The 23,143-nt window shown below is 37.1% G+C and overlaps 1 protein-coding gene across 2 annotated transcripts in view; it reads left to right on the plus strand.

Moving 5' to 3' along the window:
* The window catches only part of TLL1 (tolloid like 1), a 127,843-nt gene extending 105,561 nt beyond the window's left edge, over window positions 1-22,282 (plus strand). For both annotated transcript variants that reach the window (XM_042014862.1, XM_042014861.1), the window contains exons 16-21: window positions 266-446; window positions 6,919-7,044; window positions 8,408-8,535; window positions 13,214-13,427; window positions 18,355-18,605; window positions 20,268-22,282. In XM_042014862.1, coding sequence (XP_041870796.1) covers window positions 266-446; window positions 6,919-7,044; window positions 8,408-8,535; window positions 13,214-13,427; window positions 18,355-18,605; window positions 20,268-20,402 — 1,035 coding nt within the window. In that variant the 3' untranslated portion in view covers window positions 20,403-22,282. The remainder of the gene's footprint in view (window positions 1-265; window positions 447-6,918; window positions 7,045-8,407; window positions 8,536-13,213; window positions 13,428-18,354; window positions 18,606-20,267) is intronic.
* Window positions 22,283-23,143: the final 861 nt, after the last annotated feature.

Raw genomic sequence — 23,143 nt, forward strand, 5'->3', positions numbered from 1 at the left:
ACACCGGTCAGCATCCTATAAAAATATGTTTGAACATAATTCATAGTATAGCTATGTGTTAGTGACCTTAAAATATTCTTACCTAAAATCAAGACATGTTTGCAAGAATTTACAAATGCTTTCAGAGTCAGGACAAAGTGAAGAAGAATATTGTTCATTTATTACTAAGCAGCAATATATATACCAGTCAGAGTTCTGCCATTTGTAAACAGCTTCACGCTTTTATTTTGGTGAGCCAAATTTTTTTCTCTCTTTCTCTTCTCAGGTTTGCAAGTACGATTATGTGGAGATTCGCAGTGGCCTTTCTTCTGATTCCAAGCTCCACGGTAAATTCTGCGGTACAGAAGTGCCCGAAGTTATCACCTCGCAGTACAACAACATGCGAATCGAGTTTCGATCTGACAACACCGTCTCAAAAAAAGGCTTCAAGGCACACTTCTTCTCAGGTATAGAAAAGTACCCTTGTATACCTGTAAGTGCCTCTGGGTGTCCACTGGCTAGGTGGAGTGACCACAAAATGAGTGGCTTCTTTGCTTATGGTTCTCCTGCTAGCTTTGAATTAGTTTTATATATATAAATAAACCACTGTCCTGTCTTAAAATACTGTTCTCACTTGTAATGTCTGTAGCAAACCTATGGAACATATATAGATAAATAACAGCAGAAGCAAGTAAATTTTGTGAGATAGAGGATGAAAGAAAATATATTGTATTTCTATATTTTTATTAGATTTCTTTTATCCTAAATTTTGTTGCTATTTTTTTCAAATCCCAGTTGTAATGTGATACGAATTGCACACTGTGTACACTAGTATTTTTTCTACTCAAGTCTCTTAATATATTCCATTTGTTGGGAAATTACCACTTTGTGGTACAACATTTGTTTAACATTATGGGTACTTCTGTGCCAAACTTAGCACTTAACGTTTTGCAGAAGAACAGGGTTTAAGATCTTGATCTTGCAAAAAAGCTGTGTCTTTTTATTTATGAGTGTAATTTTACTGAGGGAGATCAGAGCAGTGGAAGTTTGTATCATATGAGGACATAGACTATTGAATAAAGTTACAGGAGTGAAGCTTAAGGTGTGAGGAAATATTTGCTCAACAGTGGCCTCTGCAAATACCCACTGAGAGGGGGACATAGAAATCTGGCTCTGGCAGGAGACCACTTGGTGTTTGTAGCCAAGTTTGCTTTGTGTTTTTCCTGCATGTTTACACACACACATAGGGATAGGTATCTCACCTTGGGTAAAACAACACAGAACACCAGTCCCATCTGCCCACCTCCCTAAACCAGGTATCAAACAGAAGAATTTGGGAGCTGAATTGTGCCCCAGATTTTTTTGATGGCAGTTAAAAATCTAAATCTGGAGAATCCTGATTACACTTTGCATGTAGTAAAATATGCTACCATTATTAGCATTTGCTTGCTAAAATATTTATCAAAACTGAAATGAAATGGTATTTCATTGGTTACTGTTAATAACTAATGATTATGACTAATAAGAATCTGTATAATATATAAGTGATGAGGTTTGGAAAATGAAAAAATATCTACCAAGGTAAACAGTTTAGACATTGAATATTTTCTTATTTTGACTATTTTGATATTTTTATTAAGCAACTATGAAAGATGAGAAAAGGTGTTTAATCTCATACAAGATGTTAACAAACATTTTGCCTCCTCTAAGTGTATATTTTTTTTTCTGGTCATAGTCTTCCAGAGATCCATCTTTACATATAGGAAAACTTCTTAATTTTAAATTTATGATTTACATTGGCAAGAAGCATTCAAGGTTTATTCATTATTTGTAGTAAATATGTATGTGCACACAACAGAGCTTTCTCCTAGAAGCACACAGCTAGTCATTTTATGTAGGTCTAGTCCTGCCAGCAGAAATTGTCACATACTTTGAATTTTTACAGGATTAAATATTGACATGTTCAAGTTCTAAAAACTGCAAATGAAGTTTGTTAAATCTTTTTAAGATCTTACAGATATTTCACTTAAGACTGGCAATGATAGCGTAGTAATTTGTGTAAGTTCCATGGCTCAGAAGTTATGTTTTCTGGACATCCTGATCATTTATACATTTATAGACAGTTAAATCTTGGTTTTCTTTAAAGTAATAGTTAATCTTCACAGATGTATTTATTTATTTTGCTTAAGTGGCTTTTTAAAATGACTGGGTTCCACCAGTGAGTGGGTTCCACTAATGCTGTATCTTGGGGAAAGTCTAGACTATAGGTCATGGATTAGAAAGCATCAGGTTGTAATTCTTCAGAATTTTTCCCTTGTATATTTCAGTGATGAATGAAATGTTCTTATCTTTCCCCCTCAAGGTAATTGAAAAAAAAAAAAGTTTAAATGATGTCATTGATCACAGAATAAATTCTTTAGTCAGGGATAGTTTTGAACTAATGTGTTTTTTAATGAATAGAAATGTGTGATGTGTCCTGGACATAGTATATATCTAATCTCTTTCAAAAAAACCCCCAAACTTTGATATAAATAGTCTTTGAATTTGTAAGTATATAAATTTACTGAATGCTTCATAATGCATTTCTGCCAGCATTTAATATAAGTTCAAATATTTGAATATAATATGAGTATTTTATTTTTATTCTTTCTCAACTATCTTCCATTTGTTCTAATTTCTAGCAGATTCCATTCTTCTGTGTCATCTGGCTTTCCCTGTTTGACAATGTTTCCTGATTAAAACAGAGATTTTGTAATGCTTGAGGCAAAATTTATGAACTTAAAATATCAAAAAAGAAGATGTCATCTCCAAATAACTAATCAGACATCTTAGGACTGCCAGAAAACACTGATACTTTCTTATGCCTGAATTCCTTATTCCTTATTATGGGCATAATATGCTATTGATCTGTCAATGAAGAACAGGCTTGAGACTTCAAGTATTTTGACTTTTGGGAGTTGATAACATAATTTTTCAGCTGATGAGGTGGTGTGTTTTTGCCTGTTTATATGTATATTAATCTTCAGAATACAATACTTTTAGAATGATATCTGGGTAGAAATACTTAGACACTTGATTGCATACATTTAGCAATTTTATTAATTAAACCACAATAGAAGTATGTGTAAGCACTTAGAAAGACATAATGGAAAAAAATGTAATGAATAAAACACATCTTGCACTCTATTCACCAGTAAAGGGCACATGCAATGCTCAGCAAGAGAGAAATGTGGATAAGTTAAATTAGTGTGAAGGTTAGGAACCGTAAAGTGTTCCTCAAGCACAGCCACAAAACTTCCCTTGTTTTCAGCAACTCTTTTGGTGATGAATTCTGCACCACAGCTAGAGTTGAGAAAGGATGGCCCAGCTCCAGCTTAGACGACAGAAAGCAGTTTTTGGGTGGTTGAAACCTGCTGTGATAAACTGTGAAAGCAAACAGCGACATAGGGCAACAGATGACCTGCATTAGGAAGGTATTTATGTTGATACAAGACAACATGTAATTATATTTTTGGCTGTAAAATAGTGTTAACAGACAGACAGGTGCTACTGGAAAGTGAGAAAAACTTTTTTTTTTCCAGCATTCATGTAAAACTTACATTTGATGGGACAGTTCTGAAGAAAGCTCAGTTAGGAGCCTCTGCAGGGATCTAGCTGATCTGCAGAGACTCTATTGCATATTTATAATCAAGTTTTTCAGAAAAAGAGAGGAAACTAGGGGGTCACTAAATATTTTTTTTTTTTTTAAATAATTAAAACTTCTTGGAATCAGATATTAGGCTTCTAAACAAAAAACTTCCAGTAATTAGGATTTTGTTCTTCTCCCTCTTTCTTCTGTCCTCCTCTGTCTCCTGCTTTTGTTATAAGGCCAAGACCTAGGAGTAAGTCCCTGCAGGACTCAACACTCTGCTGGGCCTGTAAGACTAGAGAAGTGTTAAATAATGCCAAAAAGATGATAATGATAATAATAATAATAATATATTTTTAAAAGGCCTTAATCTTTTTTCTGTGATCTTTCTGAGAAGATAACCTAAGGATCTGTCTTAGTTTGTCATTAAACTTCAATTTATCATAAGTTTCAGACTTACTTCAGTGTTGTAAATAAACATGATTCTTTGCATAATCATTCAAAATATTCATGGTTTTTGATGTAATGTAGAAATGAGGTTTGTTGGGGCATCTCTTCTTGGGTGGTGAATCATTGAGCAGTTAAAAAGAGACAGCTAGAATGTTTCTAGCCTTGAACACAAACTCACCTCTGGTGCCATCCTGGTACATTTTTTTCCACAGACAAGAAAGCTGCCTGCAAAGAGAAAATTTTTGTTTTTGAATCTTGCAAGGACTTGATACAGGTCCCTTCAGGCCGAGTACGTATTATTCACAGACTGGTGGCCTCTGAGGGTCTCAGAGGTACGACCATTTGTCCTCAGATTGATTCCATCTAATATTTTGTTGAGAATGGATCTTTCCTTCTTCTGAGTACTGAAATGAGAAAAGAAAGAAAGTATCCATTCAAAACTGGGGGGACTCATTTCCATCTGTCAGCATAACAAATGGCTTTGTTTTTACATGGCAAAACATTTGTTCTAGAAACTAATACAGACTAATTGTTTTTTTTTTCACAAATTTTTAAACTGGGCAATCAATTTGACAGAAAGTCTGTTCTCAATTATGAAGTGTGAGGAAGGCTTGTTCAACAGTTGCATCCTTGATTAACTATGTGCAAGTCATTATTGTAGTTCAAATGTGTTCCAAAATTTCTCCTTTCTACCTTCTGCCCATTATTTTATTTCTGAGGACATCCAACATGGGCCTATTTGCTTATGTACTGGTCTCTTAAGAGATTATTTTACAGAATATAAGCATATTTAATGTTAAAATACTTTTCAGTGTTTTCACAGAGTTTGGTGGATGATGAAAATGGACAGGGCTTTTATTTAGAATTTGTCCACCTACTCTGTACTTGAAAGCTTAACTTGAATGCATTTTGAGCTTGCCTTCCTTTTATTTTGTTATTTTGGTGAAAAATTACAAACTAATGCTTAAGAGGGAAATATTGAAGAGTTTTGTTCATATTATTTCTAATTTCTGAATTGCTTGTTACTGTTCCTCACTTGCAATGTGGAATTAATTTATGATAGGTGCTTGCTCTTGCAAAATTATAACTTTGGTTTGAAATTACATAGATTTACTACCTCAGTTTGCAAGGTGCATAAATAGTGTACTGTGGAGCTTTTATGCTTCCCTTCATCATCAAAATGACAAGTAGTATAAGTCTTTGGCTGTATGATTTCGAGAGGTATCTATGTTTTCAACTATTTCTTAACTTTCAAATCTGTTCACATTTGCAGAAAGTTTCCAGAAACTTTCAGTACAAACAGATTTGAGATTTATGGTACAAAATGCAGTGGATGCTTGGGTTTGACTTGCAGAATTTGCCTCTAAATGTACATTATCATCTCGTATTATAAGTAGAAGCTGATTTGTATGGAAAGATCTGCAAGTAAACAGGTCAAGTGCAGAATGCATTTTGGGAGTGCTGCATACATTTTGGCAGAGGAAGATGATGCGTATGCAATTACAATGCAAACTTCCTTTGTTGTGTTACTGAACATGAGTAAGGGCAGGGAAAAAATGCATGAGTAAGACAATGAAAAGAGACTTAAATTATCCACAGTGGCTTCTGACCTATAGAAATTCTTGCTGTACCTGCTAAAGTCTGAAATATCACGTTGCCTTGTTTGGAGATAATGTTAACTGCTGCTTTCCAAAGTATATGAGACTGAAGGGGGTAAATGCTCTGCATTCCAGCCCTGCAACAACCAGACCTCTGGGATGACCAAAATTCCTTCGCTCTTTTCCCTCCTCTCTTTTGCATGTTGAAATAGCATGTTGAATTTAGTAAAATACAGGGGAGGTTTAATATGTGTTTGTTTATATATATATATATGCATATATCTTTATATCTAACAATGTGTATATATGTGTGTATACATATATAGTTCTACATACATGCAAGGATGTGTATACATGTCAGGAGCAGTCTGCCTCTTTTAAAGGGACCAGCCTCACCTAAAACAAGAACAGCTGAATGACATAGAAGCGTGGCAGCTGAGGCCTCTTGCTACAATGACAGCCTGTTAATCTAGTTTGGCTTTTGTCCATGCAATGAATTTGTAGCTGTTTAATGCAGGTCATATTTCCTCCACTACTCTCTGCTTTATTTCTAACACACTAAAAGCTCTTTTGAAGGATTATATGTTAATAAACAGAACTGCATGCTATATTGTAGATCTTGAACTAACTAATGCCAATTTCTTTTTTTCTTTTCTTTCAATGAAATGGGTTTTTTTGTGATGTTCTGTGATGTCCAGATTCATTCAAAAGTAAAGCATACTGTCACTCTGTTGGGGAAAAAAGCCCAACATATTAGAAAAGCTTCTGTGAAATCTTTCTCTTCTTACATGTTTAATGTGTAGAAGTTGAAGTCTTGTTTGATCTATATGTTCCTTTCAAGGTATCACCATTAAATTGTGGAATTAGCATAAAGCTGGAATAATTTGTGTTGTCCATAATCTACACTACCACTTTACTAAAATAAAACTGGATATTTATGAAACTTTTACTAGCTAGACCAATTGAAAGAGTAAAAGCTGGTAAATCTCTTACCTCCTTTGTTCTAGCTTGTTTTACTAGTGTTCCTCTCCCTTAGGAACTAACCTTCATCTCCCATAAAGACAAGACAGACTCTTTGTGCCATAGTGCAAGGCTGTAGGCTGAGCAAAGAGTGGCTAGAACTAAGGCACCACAGAACTGCCTTACTGGGAAGAGTGACTTTGCTGTAGCTTATCCCGCTCTGGACTCAGGCTCCATGCTTGTCTTGGTAGCAAGGTCTGCTGGGACCTGTGTGCTCACCTGAGCTTGTTGTGTATTTTGTAGACAAGGATGAGTGTTCCAAGGACAACGGTGGCTGCCAGCACGAGTGCATCAACACGGTAGGAAGCTACGTCTGCCAGTGCCGGAATGGATTCGTGCTACACGAAAATAAACATGACTGCAAGGAAGGTGAGTAGGAAGGCATTTGACTGGTTGGTTACACAACTGGCTTGCAGAAAGCTTTCTGCAGTTCTCCTTTCAAACAAAAGAAAGGAAAGAAAGTTCTTGGTAATGGGGTTTTAGACATCTGGGCTTAAGCATTACAACATCCCTCCCCTTTCCCTTCACCTCCATCCCCAGCATTTGTGTGGGCTGAGTTCGAGGTCCACAGGAATGCAGTTTGGAAAACTTGGGATCACTGGCACAGAGTGCTACTTTCAATAGTTCTGTGAAGTGTAGAATATTAAAAACTCTGATAAAGTATCTATCTAAGGTTGTATTAAACACAGGTCTAGAGTTTCTGGAGAGAAGCCTGGTAAAGCTGTGATTTGCTGCTATCAGTAGCAGTTAGTTTCCTCACAGTCATGTTGAAACCATCTCTACCCTTTCTGGGTTTATTTTAGGTGACATATTCCGACAATATAAGTTCCAGTCAAAGCCCTATGTATCTTTCTTCCTCTTGGCTCTCTCAAGGTGTGGCTACCTTCAAGAAGACAATAGGTTCTAGGGCTTAAGTAGAATTTAAATTGTCTGCAAATGAACCTCGAGTGTGCAATATCATGTGAGCTGCTGTAATTTCTCAATGTTGTTTTCTACCATGGATTTAATTTGAGACTAAAGACATGCCCTTGTGAATCATTTGCATTTTCACTGGTTTTGGAATGCTACTTGCCTACTCTAAAAGTTTTTCTTTTGAAATAATTCCCTGATATTTAGAAAGCAATTTGAGACAGTTAAAAAAACTAAATAAAAAAATGCCTTCTTTTATTTCTGGGTACTAGTGGTGTAGTTACGAAGTCAGTGACTAAGCTGTTCTTTGTACATACTTGCAATTAAGTCTTTGCTGTTCTCAAATTGTCTATATGTATATCTAGAAACTGTGGTTTAGAAACCAAATTGATTGCTCTCTAGCTGCAGTGAAAATTAGCAAGAAGAGAAAAAAATTGAGACATTTCTTTTGAGGTTGGAGTAGTGAGACTTTTTATATGGATTTACACACTTGTATGTAAGATAGGGGAATAGGAAGATATTTTATTAGTTTTCAGCATTTATCTTATGTTTATTCCTGTATAGTACTATAGTACTCGAAAAAAAAGCCATCCATTGTAAACAACAGTGTATGTATCACAACAATCCATAAAGAAACATGCTGGGTTAATGCTCTAAAGCACGTGCCTGAGGGGAAGAAAATAACTGCACTCTGAAGAGCATACTTACATATCTTCCTAAAGATCTCTTCCATTTAGTGGCTGCCCTGACAAAAAATAGTACTTTTTTGACTACCTCTGAATGCAGACCCCCAGACTAACTGATGCTATCACTGTTGGCACAGCTGAGTGTGAACAGAAGATCCACAGTCCCAATGGCATCATCACGAGTCCCAACTGGCCGGACAAGTATCCCAGCAGAAAGGAGTGCACGTGGGAAATCAGTGCTACCCCTGGGCAGAGGGTCAAACTGGTGAGTCTCTGCCTACCCTTCCTTTTCAGCTTTTCTTCCACCAAATCAGCTTCTCAAATGACTGCTCAATGATATGAAACTGTTACTAAACTTTACTGTCAGTTTGCATCCCAGAAGTAAATTTTAAAAATTTGCTGACTCCTGTCAATTTCTGGCCAACAGGGACTACTCAATATGATAGAGCTGTGATTTAAATTTATAGTGATGGGAAATAGCCTGCAAAGGCATACTTTCCTCCTGTCAGACTTTACTATATTGTTGTTGCAACTCATAAAACTTGTGCTAAGTTTTGTCAAATATGGCAGAGGCCATTTTCACAAATTTCAATATATAGAATAAGCAAAGTTTTGAGTTATGAACAGTCCTCGTACACACCTTTTTCTGTTCTGTTCTTTTTAAGGATGAAAAAGAGATACAAAACCCCTGAGAATCTGGATTTCTCATTTAAAAGTGGCTCCAAATTTTAACATAAGTAGAAGAGCAGGCTGGAGTAGATTTGTGAATTTTGTGTCCAGCTGGCTGAGGACAGTGCTGGTGTCCAAAGACAGGCGTAGAAGAGTTTTGATAGCTTTGCAGGTTTACCGAGATTCTGTAGCCTCTGTATGAAGCTGAAGGCATGGTTCTGCCCAGGGGGTTCTTCTTTTAGCTCAGCCCCAGTGCTCCTTCAGCAGTGTACTTGCAGGACAGCCACAACGAAAGCTGGCCTTACATATTTTTAAATGTCATAAATTGATTTTTCAACTGTTTTGGAGCAAATAAAGTTAAGGAGAGAGATGTCTCTGCTTCAGAGAGGTAGAAGCAATAGCCAATACTGGTGCAGGGTTGAAAGGGATATTGTTATCTCATAACTACTGACCTTAGCCAAACCCTAACCCCTTGCGCTGGTTTTGGCAGGGGTAGAGTTAATTTTATTCACAGTGGCTGGTATGGGGCTGTGTTTTGGACTTGGGCTGAACAGTGTTGATAACATAGAGATGTTTTTGTTATTGCTAAGCAGGGCTTACACAGAGCCAAGGCCTTTTCTGCTGGCAAGGAAGGTAGGGTTCATGGGAGATTGGGGGGAGACACGGACAGGACAGGCGGCCCAAACTGACCACAGGGGTATTCCAGGCTATATGGCATCATGCTCAGGATATCAAATCGGGGGAAGAAAGAGGAAGAGGATGGTGTTTGTCTTCCCAAGTAAACCTTACACATGATGGAGCCCTTGTGATGGATGAACACCTGCCTGCCCATGGGAAGCAGTGAATTCTTTCCTTGTTTTTCTTTACTTTATGTGTGCGGCTTTTGCTCTCCCTATTAAACTGTCCATATCTCAGCCCACAAGTTTTCTATTGTTTACACTTCCAGTTCTCTCCCCAGTCCTACTGGTGGGGGAGTGAGCAAGCAGCTGTGTAGGGCTTGGCTGCTGCCTGGAATTAAACCACTCCTGTTACTGGTGCTGATGTGGGACTGTGTATGGATCCCTGTTCACCAAAACTAAAAGGGTTAAACTGTACTGGAAGGGGGTGGGAGTGGTGGAGAATGAGCAGTGTGCATGTTCTGTCCATTCCAAGGGTGGAAAACAGGTTTCTAATTCAGGCAGCCTTTCTACTGCTGCTTCTGAGCAAGTATTCTTCATACTGACTGAATAAACCAAAGCCAGCCAGGCATGGACATGGGCACGTTACTGTAAAAGCGTTTCCAATACCTATACCCACAGCAGGCAAAATTCCAACATTCAGATTTCTTCAGTGAAATATTTTGTGGTTTACTTTACAAAGAAAAGGTTTTTTTAAATTGGTTTTTGCCAATGGAATCGGAAAACTAGACAGAATTTTACTAGATAGAATTTTCAAAAATGCCTCCATGATTTAGAGTTGGGAGATCTGCTCTTCTGTGCAAGCCAGTAGGGTCAATTCCTAAATTATATGTGTATAATATCTTCAAGCTGTGTACTACAGCAAGGTCCCATATCAATAATATTAATACCATAATTCCACAATGGATCAGTATTTTTCCTTGGACTTTCACGCTGTATTTAAGTCTATTTTTCATAGCTTACTTGTTCAAATTGAACAAAAAGAGAATCGGTTACTTCATGGTAACGAACCACATGAATTGTGAGGCTGTGCTTGTTTTTTTGAGAGGGGTGTATGTATAGAAACTAATCTTTTGTTGTGATTGCTGTCACTCTGCCTATGAAAAAATGGGTATGCACTTCAGAACTTTTAAATGAAACATGTAGATAAAGATGGCTCTGAAAATGTACATCGTAGAGAGACTGATTTTCATGAGCTAATCAGCCGGATGTTTATAAGAGACAGGCTTAAGTGTCCCATCCAGGCAGCTCTCCGTAAGTGCCACCAACCTATCTACTCGGCTGAGTGGTGTAGATAGAAAGGGCTGGATGGTCAGAAGCTATATGTAACATTTCTGAACACCATTCCCTCTAAGGAGACAAATCACACGGGGTTAAAATAGTCATGGTGGGGTAGGAATTCAAAAGTATTTGTCCCAGGAAGACAGGGCGTGATTTAATTATACTACCAACTTTATTAAATCATTTGTGAACTCTGTTGGCATCAACTATTCATTTCTGTTTAGGGGAAGTTTATGTCAGTTCTCCTCTTTCAAATTTGCAAGGAGCCAACTGGTTTTTAAAACACAGAGACTATCTTTGGGTGTTTTAAAATATCAGGCATTTTGAGCTTTTAAAAGACTATGCATATTAAGATCTGATTTTTCTTTAAAAAGCAAGTTCCTTGGATTCTCTCTGGAATTGCTAGAATCATTTGCTAAAACCACAACCATTTTTTCTGGTCATGTTTGAAGGACACAATATAACATGTCTGTGCTCCTGAAGGCTTAGGAATCCCAGGGAGAAGTCAAATATTAAAAATAATAGGTGTGTCTTACAGTTCATAGTGAGATATGATTCCTTGAGAGTGTTGGTGTTGTTAGGGGTTTTTCATGCTCGTGAGATGTAAACAAAACAGATACAATTTTCCTATTAAAGAAAATGAATTTCTGCAGGCTGTTCTTGGGTCATGTCTATTGCTCCCATTGATTCCAAGTTGGCTTGACTTGGTACTGTGTTTAACTGCGTTTAACTAACTCAGGCTAACTGAGAATTAGTCTCTCAGCTTTCTGGAGTTTTCTTCATCCATCAGGTTTTATTTGGGTATAAATGACAACACATACTTGGCATCATAAAAGTAGGATGGCTGACCGCAGTTTAAGAGCAGCAGGAGTGACTGCTGTACAGCCGTTTTCACTGCCTCTGCAGTTTCAGTCCCTTAATGTAAACCCCACATTTTCACAGTGAAATGGACCTGCATGCACTGCACCATGCAGCTCTTCACAAAAAACAAGTGTTATTCTGAATATTGAAGTTCTCTGGGAAAAAAAACCTTTGTGTTAGCTCTTTATATATCCTTTAGGTCAGCTGTTAATATAAATTTCCATCGCATTTCGCACTCTCAGGGTTCCACGAGTGATTTAGTTGGTCAGATTTGGTTTGGTGTACCAGAGAGAATGCTTAATTGTGATATTTGCTCGGCATTTGAGAGTTCAGTTTTATTCCTTTTAATTATTGTTTCTTAATCCTTTTCTGTTTGGTTTTTGGGTTTTTGTTTGAGGTTTTATTGGTTTTTTTAATAAACAGTCATCTATAGGACTACTCATGAAAGCATTTGTACTTGGTGTTTTTATGCTATTTCGTTGAACAAAATACATTTTGAATTTCACCTTAAATTGTAGGTTACTCTGAAAATTCACAAAGATGTATATTGCCTTCTCAGTGTTTACATGAGGAGAAATTACCAGATATTAAGCTTCAGCATTGTTGTTAAAATTTAGCCCTGGTCAAAAAGCCTTGTTTGAAAACTCTGATGTCCCCTTGAAATAAGTTTGTTTATAACATTCTAGTCTTGGAAGACACTCTTCCATATATGAAATGCAGGTATAAGTTGTATGTGTGTTAACAGTTTCTGTCAGGTATGGCACACACTTTTTGGAAACGCCTGAAGTTTTTTCTAATCAACAATTAACACAATTTTTTAATGTTTGACAATGCTTTCACTAGCAAAAATCTGAACTTAGCATGAAGTGTGCAGCCTGAAACATCTTTAAGTTGTAATAACAAAAAAAAACAGATCTCTAGATAATAGATTAGAAAATAAAACTTTCATGCATAAACCTTCATGTGGAAAAGTCATTTTCAGAGGCTTCAGTCACAGTGTGATGTAGGTTTTAAAAAAGGGAGGGGGTGTGGGGGGGAGCCATTATGTTTTGCAGATGTTTCAATCAATCCTCAACTATGTGAGGAAACAATAATTTCTGACTTTTTGCTGTTTTGAATGCTCTGTGAAATTTGGAATAATCCTAAAAACAGTGCAGATTCAGCAGAAAGGCAGCAGTATTCTAGATTTATTATTGTCTGATAGATAGTAGTTGATTATAAAGATTCTAGTGCCTTTCTGCATGAAGGATGATGCACTCTCAAAGTTCACTGTCTTAACTTTTATTCCTCTTTCTCAGGATCAATATGTTATTCAAATCTATGGGCTTCTGGAGGCAGTAATGTTAAATCTGTCATTTTAACTGCATCCTTATATTCTAAAATGTGTTAACATATATATGTATGTACCATGTAAATACAGTCCCACAATGGGTCATTTTACTTTTTTTCCCCTAGACATTCAATGAATTTGAAATAGAACAACATCAAGAATGTGCTTATGACCACTTGGAAGTGTTTGATGGTGAAAGTGAAAAATCGCCAATCCTGGGGCGCTTATGTGGCAATAAAATACCAGATCCTCTTATTGCTACTGGAAACAAAATGTTTCTCCACTTTATTTCCGATGCATCAGTTCAAAGAAAAGGCTTCCAAGCAACGCACTCTACAGGTCAGAAATCAGGACGTGATTTTTACTAATAACTCACCCATTGCTCTTTGGTGGTAGATATTCAGACTTTTTTGTAGGAAAGGGATGAGTTCACAGATAAGACAATGTAACAGCTGTATTTAATGAAACCTTAAGCACAGTAGGAAAAGTCTGAGACTGCAGAAAGTATTCTCTAATATTTTAGATATTTCTCTCTCCCTGTCTCTCTCTCATGTGTAAGAAATTAAAAGATGTTGAAACAAAGTCAGATAAGAAATGAGATTCCTTAGGATTCATGACCTGAGATCACAAAAGATTCAGTATCTTTTCACTGTATATGTAATGATAACACTTAACTGGGACATGTGATGCACGTCCATTACTTTCCTGTTCTAAATTAAACAAAAATCTGGGTTTTGTGTAAACACACATTACTTTCCTGTAGTGCTTAAAAGGCAAGATAAGCCAAAGAAGAATAAGAAAAAAAAAATTGAAGACTTTCTTAGGACTGTTAAAATATAATGTCCTTCATATTTATCATTCAATTTTCTTGTTTGGCAGAAGTCACTGAAGTTGGAAACAATGGTTTGTAATTGATTAATAGAGTTTTTGGGACATTTTCAGTGTGGAGATTTTTTCCCCTGATATTGCTTGGCTTACAGTGGCCCCTAGTGCTGAACCTCTGAACATCCGGTGCCTGCTGTACGACAAGGGGATTTCGGGTTTTTTTGGCCTTTGTTTTAATCTTCAATCCTAATGTCTGTCTTTACAGAGTTCATTCTTATTTATACAGGCAATAAATAATGCAGAAAATATTTAATAAATATCTCTGCTAGGAGATAAGATTTAATGACAGGTAATAGCTATTAATAGAATAATCAAGATTATGAATCACTGTTAATGTAATTTGATATTACCCAAAGTATCCATCAAGTTGATGTGTAGTGCACAGCTAAAACATCCTCACATATATCAATGCTGGCATTTTCTCTTTTTTCCTTCTGCTTTGTTATGAATAATTCAAAATCTTTAGTAATTTAATTCCCCTTTCAGAGAAAGAGAGTAGACAACAATATATGAACTCTTTGTGATCTGGCCTTGAAAATGAAAAGTTTAGCTTCCTGTAATTCAGTTTGTTTTTCTTGTGGAAAATCATCTTTTACAAGCCTCCAATGTTTTGCCTTCCCTACTGCAGTAACACTTGCCCTTAGATACAAAATTAGATAGAAGTAATAATTACCCACTTTCAATTACCTCAGGGTATATAGTTAAAGGTCAGAACTCTTGCTAGAACAGGTGTTGTAAAACTTCTATCTCAGTTATTATCCTCACTTTCAGTTTGCAGAATTGGAACAATCAGTGTGTGAATGAAGTTCAGAGGTATACTCCCTAACTTCTAAAGATTGCAAGTTTTGTTATGACTTGCCAGATTTTCCCTCATATCTGCTGAGCTTTTTGTGCCTAAAATATAAAAACATTCTCGACATGCACAAGCATGTGCTTTCCTGAGAAACTGAGAGAAATAAATTCTACCCAGTTTTTAAGAATATTATAAAAAACTACAAAGTTTACCTCCTTAAGAGAGGACATTTATTCCTGTCAGCTGCTGTTGCACAGACTGCCCTCTGAGATGAGCTCTCATCACTGGCATGTACCTGGAGGTAGTGTTTGAATGAGGAACAACTCGGGTCTTGCAGTCTATTCCTTCAGTCTTGAGCCAAATACAGATGCACTGTGAGAGTTCTGTGAGAATTTTACCTCTGTGCTGTCGGTACACATGTGAATGAGCAGATACCTAACAAGCGTATGGGCAGAGGATTGTATTCCCTTTGGTTATCTTTTCTAGAAAAAAAATACTTGATGGTATGCAATGGAAGTAGACAGGGCTGTGTTCGACCCTGCATAGCTGTGCAGGCAGACAGGGAGTGCTGAGGAAGCTGCTCCCTTCACTTCTAACATGTTGGCAGAACTCACTCAGTAAAAAGTCTGGTATAACACAACAGCAGTGAAAGAGTAGCTGGATTCTGCACCCAGAGCTGTCTCTGCTGCTGCATTCCTGGCCTCTTCGTGATTTAATGGCCTCTTATTATTCCAGTAGATGCTGTCGATGACGTTGATTTCCCTTCTATGACACTTTTTGGCTTGAAGTGCTACCCAATTTCCAAATTTCCATTTAATATTTCAGAAAACAGAATAAAAATGTAGCAGCAGATACAGTGAAGTTTAAAAAAAAATAAATTGGATAGAAAGGCTTCCTTGGGTGGAGCAAAACTTATAAAATGCTGTTTTGAAAGTGAAACACAGTTTTAGAAGGAGATTCTGTCATATTTTCCCTGTTCAGAAAAGGCATAACCCATCCAAGAGGAATTCATAAAAATGCTCCTGACAGAGCATTAAACATCATTGCTCAGGGAGTGATCTGTTTGCCCTAACTCAGGCATCTAGTTATCTTCTGGACAGCTTCATTTATGGTGCCTGGCCTCCAGCCACTGCTCTAGGAGGTTGCAGATCTACTGTAGGTCCTATTCCTATCTGTCAGTGGTGGGAGGATGTCTCAAACAAATTTGGATATCTCAAATGTCACTCAGTTTAGAGGCCTGTGTTGCTTCCAAAATAACTGTAATAATTCAGTATGGGAGTGCTAAATCAATTTATAATCTTGTTTCATTAGTTCAGATGGTGTGGGTTTAAGCTTTTCCCATCTGTCTGGCTTGTTAAACAGTCAAGAAACTGGTGCTCAATTTGCTCATATGTTTGTAAGAAGCCTGAAAGTCCCTAGAAAGGTCATGAAACATGAGGGGGCTTTTGTGCCGTAGCTGATCTAGAAAAAGTCTTTCATCTGAAGCTGCCAGATGACCATCATTTTACAAGTTGGACATATTTCCTTACAGTTAGAATCATCCATCTTGCCTGCTGCAGAGCAGCCATGCCTGCACGATGGAAACCACGATGGGTGGTGTGGCCGGGTTACCTCTGGTACCAAGGCTTTGCAAGCAGTGCTGCATGGCACTGTCCCACGTCTTATGCAGTGCCTCATTGTGCAGGCTGGATGTAGGCTTCTGAAACTACAACTTGATTCTTAAGAAACTGAAAATTTGGCTTGTAATTTCTATACTAAAATATGAGGCTATAATCTGCGAGAGAAGGGCAGGGGAACGGGAATTGCCATTTTCTGTGGTTGAATGGCTACAACTTTCCTTTAAGCTCCTGTCCTCTGTAGCAAGCAGAGGGAAAGAATGTAGACAGTTCATTAAACATTTTCTCCTTTGCAGCTGTTTGGTATCTGAGGCAGGGAGATGTTCCTAATATTGGCAAGAGTCCAGTCAAACAAAAAATAAACCTAAAACAATCCCCTCTTCTCTCAACAAAAGAAAAGGAAATAAATGAAATTCAGAATAGGGAGAAAAAACAGTATATTAGAATAGCAATGAGAAATAACTGCTTGAACTATCTTATTTGCCAATGTTTTATCATGTGCTCCTATTTGTTCTTTAAAAGCGAAAAAAGTTTGAAATTTCAGATCGAACAGATCACGCATAATGGATTACTTACATAGTTTGTATTTCCTGGTTTTATTCCTTCATTTCCCTATTAAGAAAAAACCCACCCTTTTTCAAAAGTAAAGATTTGGTCATTACCATTATTGACTCTTAGGTGAAATGTGACTCCTCACAATGTAATAGTGCAATTGGTCTTGTTTAGTGTGGGTGGAGTCTGTGACACTGAAGTCAAAGTGTCTCTTCACCAAAGCTTGGAAAGACTTGAATCTCGCTGTTTGTTTCAGGTTACTCTAAAATGATCAATCAGTATTATCTACATATTTTTAAATGCAGATTAAATTATCTGTTCATTTATTTCTAAAAATTACATCTAAACTTGTGAGTCTCAGTATTTTGTTCAGGCTCGTTTGCACTTGATTTTTTTATGGGTGCTTTAAGAGATGATTTGTTCTTGGTGAGAAACCAAAGCTAAATTATTGTGTTTGCATTGAAATCTTTGTACCTGTAAAGTAAAAAAGCCTCCACCCACCTTTTAGAAACATGACAAACAATGCATTTTTCCCCTTAAGTACAATTTCCATCTATTCTTGCTTGGATTCTAACAAGACTTTTATTTATTTGTTGGACAGCTTATTCACCTATACACTAAAGCTAATTCATATTTCAATTCTGAACACTTTGAGCAGTTATAAACAAGCTCTAAAGCCCCACATCTATTTTGCAACTGTATACAAATAGAGATTTATGCTAAAATAATGATTTTGAAAAAAGGCAGGGATCTCCAGCTAAAGGCTTGCCTCATGAGCAGGCTTTCAGCTACAAGACTTTCTCTGGTGGCAGCAGCTTTCTCCCAATCACACTCTTTTGCAGAGAAAGGCCTGTTCATGGACTACACAGCAAACAAGGTAGCAAGCTTGGCAGTGGTATTTAGTATTGAGCTGGATCTCCAGGTGCCACATTATGGTTAAAGATGACACTACTGTGAAACAAAAGAGTTTTGCACTCAGCCACTGACTGTGTGTGCTGGACCTGATCCTCCCCTATCACTTGCAAATGGTGTCATTAACTCATGTGGAAATGTCACCACTGAAATGTGGGTACCCTTACAGCAACTGTCTTGCTGCCCACAGGAACCTTTTCAAGTGCCTGCCCAAAGACTCTCATACTGCTTAAGCCACATTCCTTACAGCTTTGGTGTTCCCTGTCTTTGTCTTTCACTTGAAAATTATGAACTATGTTCAAGTCTCTCTAGTTATAAAACAGAATTTATATAACAAATACTCAGAATGATGGATTTATGTTCCTACAGGGTAGTACTTCGCTTTCAGCTTTTTTGACTACCCTCCTTGGGTAAATGTGCTCAGCCTGAATAAGACTGGGCATCTATGAAAAGAAAACACAAATTTGCACTGAATAAGCTTCACCATCTTTTTTTCCCCTCCATTTAGAGTGTGGTGGTCGGTTGAAAGCTGAACTCAAGCCCAAGGACCTGTACTCGCATGCTCAGTTTGGTGATAACAACTACCCGGTTCAGGCGGACTGCGACTGGCTCCTGGTGGCCGAGCGCGGCTCTCGCGTCGAGTTAATGTTCCAGACTTTCGAGGTTGAGGAGGAGGCAGACTGTGGCTATGATTACGTGGAGCTTTTTGATGGTCATGATAAGACAGCTGTGAGACTCGGTCGATTTTGTGGATCTGGGGTAAGTAAATAGGTATAAAACTTTTTTTTTGGTTTCTGCAAAAAGAATAAGAAAGGCAGGGCAGAGGAAGGTAAGGATCATGAGGTTTAGTTACTACACCTTGTAGTGAAGATACTAGATTATCTACTTCAGATTTTAATGTATAAATTTGCAGGCTTGTAGTACAATAACTCCATTGAAATACTTTAATCAATAAATATTCTTACCTACTTTTTGACCAAAGTATTGTAATGTTATGTTAATCTTTAAGTAGCTGGTAGTGGCGTGTTTATCAGCACACAAAAAAGTTAGCAGCTTTTTCCCTTATGTAGAGGGAAGTGCAGCAGTGTTGAAAATTATTACATTAAAATTCTTTGAGTTGGAAAGAAGCCACATTTTACAGTAAGAGGGGCAGCTGGGAGGTATTTGTAGTGTGCTCATTGACTTTTTAAGTCTGATTTTAGGAAAAAATGGGTCCTAACCTGAGTGATTAATATGGGCCTTAAGAAAACCATGAAATCCTATATGCATTCTGACACATTTTAACTGTGAGACATGGAGGAAATTGGCCAGATGACACACTGAAAATGCTGTATCCTATTTCTCATTTTAGACTTGCGCTGGTCTGCTGGCTGCCTGCCTTGTGAAAACCAGTGCAATGATCCCACAAGTCCTCATCAATTCTTTATATGTGCGCCAGGGCAAGCACACTTTCACACATATACTCTTTGCCTAGATAAAAAGCTTCAAAGACTCTACATGAGATGACAGAAGCTCTTAAGTAATTATGTGTCACTTTTTTGAGCCACTGTGCTGGATCAAACATCTTAGTCATTCAGACAAGTCACCTGTAAACTGCCTTAAATCCTTTTAGTGAATTTTTGAACACTAATTAATGATGCACAAAAGGTGCTTCCATTTGAACTGTTGGGGATGTATTGAAAGGGAAATGCTACAACTGAGCCTAAAATCTACTAATTTACACAAAACAGTATTTTTCTTTGCAAGTTACTGTTTTATTTTACAAATAGTAGTGCAGTGAACAAGAAAATGGGCTGAATTATTTTCTTCTTTTTGGGGCTCGGGGTGGAATGATTGAGTACTGGCAGTGGCGGTTTGGTTCTGGTAAGATGTAAATGAATGGCTTCAGATGCCACATAGGAAAGATACAATTAAATAGAAAAGCTATTGAAAATAAAAACCAAAATGATCCAAGCTGGAGTGGGAAAAAGACACTGTTAGTATATATTAACAACTTCTCAACTTTAGAAAGAGGATTTGGTAGTTCAGCTGATATTTCTGATCGATGTGCTTCAGTAATAAAACAGGACATTGTGAGGGCTATGAAGAATGAGATGGAAAATAGGTATTGACCTCTGTTTATCTAAATTTAGAATATTGTACGTGGTCCTGCCCAGTCACTGTCTTACTCCAGCTGAACTAGAGAGAAACTAGGAGTTTAGGTTATTTCCTCAGTCTGCCTCAAAAATTCTTCGCCTGTAATTGAGAGCTGAATGAGATAGAACTATTCTGTCTGATGATGTCAGATGACATCATATGAGACACAGTGGAAGTACATGATGAGGCATAGCAGAAAAAGAAAAATATTTGTAAGGAAAAAAAATAGTGAAGGAATACACAGAGTAGGCAAATAATTTTTTTCTCTTTATTGATTTATTTTAGCCACCAGAAGAAATTTATTCAGCAGGGGAATCTCTTTTACTTCACTTTCACACTGATGATACAATCAACAAGAAAGGATTTCATATACGATACAGAAGTATAAAATATCCAGATAGCATGCACACCAAAAAATAACACAAGAACCTCTATGCCAGAAAAGGAGAGTGAGAAAGAATGCACAGTGAAAAGGAAGGAAGGCGTGTCATTTTTTTTTTTTAAACTGAAGTTATTAGCACAAATGTTTATTATAAGTTCAGTGGAAATGCTGACTTATAAGACTAGAGACTGAAATAAAATAAAAGAAGAAAATCACCTACCCTAGTGGAATAGTCAAGATGATGATGTGCAGGCTCCATACTTGACTGTCTCTGCAGAGCTTGTGAAAGGACTTTGCATGCAGGGAGAATATAAAAGCTTTTGTTCATGGTCCAGTATTTGCTAGAGCTGCGTGTGGATTCACTCAGTTTCATTCAGGGGAAGTGACCCCGTAGACCATTCTTCCTACTGACAATTGTATGGTGTCTAGGAGGAAAAGAAGCTCTTTTAGGTCACACACTCAAAATACTGTCCTCCTACCCAGTTGCTTTGACTTTGAATCCTGCATACGTCGTGTACAAGGACTTGAAAGAAGATATGGGATGGGAAGTCCTTCCTGCATTGTTCTGTACTTTTTACAAATTCATCTGTCATATCAGGTTATCAGTGTTTTGAAACTGGAAAATCTTACTTCTGAAACATAACTGATCTATAGAGTATTTTGTTTTACTAATGACTGAGAAGTCTGAACTGTTACATCAGTCATCACTAGTTGACTGAATTTGAATGGTGTAAGCATCTGAAAATGTTTGGTTTACTGGTTAAGTAAGCTATCTCTGATGATGTGCTCTTATTTTGCACTGAATATAGAAAGAGACTGAGATGAAAACCTGTCCTGAATCAAAATCAGTATCCATGAGAGAGAGAAATGGTCAAGGATCATCTGAAAATCCTCCTACTGAATTTGTTTTCAGCAGTACATTTGAAACCACTGCTAAGCTTTATTTCTTTGGACCTTTTTGTGAATGAGCTGTTTGCCTGATTTAGTTATTCAGAAATTAAGCTGCAGTAGTGTCCAAAAGAGAAGTTTCCCAAAGAGGTTTTTGTTAGGGTTTTTTTTGTAAGAGTAAGAATATCCATGATGGTGAAAAAAGCAAAACAAAACAACAGACCCAGGATTTTTATGATATCAAGTGTGAATTCCTATGGTGCTATTCCATGAACATTAAAAAAACCAAACAAACCGAGAAGTTTTAGACTTTTGAGCCAACAGTTTGCAGATCATGAATGTCTCACTATACCTGGCTGCATCTGGAGAAGGAAGGCTTCATTGCTCCGATGGAAAGTGGGTTGCAATGGCAGCGCTATTCCTGTGGAACAACTACTATTATTGCCTTAGAATCCTCACACACAATCAGACAGATCTTCCTGTAGATACACTTCTAATTTGATAAATAATTTGACAATTCAAGCATCTTAGCATACACTAACAAAAGGATCTTCAAGCAAAAGCCCGATCTGCAGAGAGAGATCTTCTGCTGTAAATACAGTGACCTGCTTTTGATGTAGAGTTATGTTACATTTAGAACTGAGATACTCTATGTGCTTTAGGCCGTACATGGCTTTAGTCATAATGTATATGCATTATGTAAGTATTGTATGAATGAGTGCTCCAGGAGAGTGAGAGGTATTGTGTGGGTGAATATGGAATTGTTTCTTTATGTGCCAAGTTCTATCAGGACCCTGTTTGACTGTAGCAACTTTTCTTTAAAGGCTTCATAGACAGATAACAAGGACTTCTAGTTTGCAAGAATCAAGTTTAAATGAAGTATTATGTTTCACTTACAAGAAATATTATTTTGATATCCTTTGATGTAAGTTGCTACTCAGATTAGCTTAGTTTTTGTTTCCTTCTATGGACATACATTGGCACTAATAAATCTGACCTTTTTTATAAAAATAAAAACCGAATGTCTGTATAGGTGTCTTTGGTTGTTTTAGCAGCCCTGTTACTGCTCATATATTTTTCTTTTTAGACTGATGCGTGTGAATTTCAAAAACTTAATAATTTCTGTATTTTTATAATGCTGCTACACTGTCTTTTTGGCTCATTTTTCAGGTTGTTTGATCAAGAAATGAACTACAAACATTTTCTCCAAGATATTTTACTACAGAATTCAGCCAGAGATATTGCTGAAGTTAAAAAAATGTGTATTCGTAATGTTGTTACATAATTTATCAGCTGGGTGGAATTCCAATGCTTGAATTTCTGAAAGGAAAAGCAAGCAGCAGGAGTGTCTCCCTGGCAAGGTTAATCAAAAGGAGCTGGGAAATTCTGAGGCTGAGATCAAATGCAAGTTTCCGTGCTATCTTATTTTCCACTTTTCTGTTCCGGTCTCCCCTTAGTATTATCTCTCTCTGTTTGCTAAAGCCTTCCTTTTCTCTAAATTAGGCTTTCTTATTCCTCTCAAGATTACTCTAATAATCACAGGGTTGAGCCAAGTTCATTTTTTTTTGGAAAGGCTTTTCTTGTTGTTCTTGATTCATACAGGCCCCTGTATAAATCCTGCTGTTCTATGTTGAATAGCGCAGCTGGAATGGATGGAGAGGAGGTTGGACTGGGGGCAACACATTATGGTGTATTTCCAAAACTCTGTGGAAGGTGCTTCTTTATGGTCATATCAAAAAATTGCTTTTGAGCACAGCATTTCTGGGATTGTTTCATATGGAATATGTAGAAGTCAGAAGAGAGTAGTTGCCATAACTTTGAATACAAAGTTTGATTTTATTTCTCTGATTGCTTATTCCATTGTAGATCTCATATGCTTCAGAGTGGTGAA

The sequence above is a fragment of the Corvus kubaryi genome, unplaced genomic scaffold, assembly GCF_017639235.1.
Source record: "Corvus kubaryi isolate FWS band 111438036 unplaced genomic scaffold, C.kubaryi_AGA036_p1.0 split3-131, whole genome shotgun sequence".
Lineage (NCBI taxonomy): Eukaryota > Metazoa > Chordata > Aves > Passeriformes > Corvidae > Corvus > Corvus kubaryi.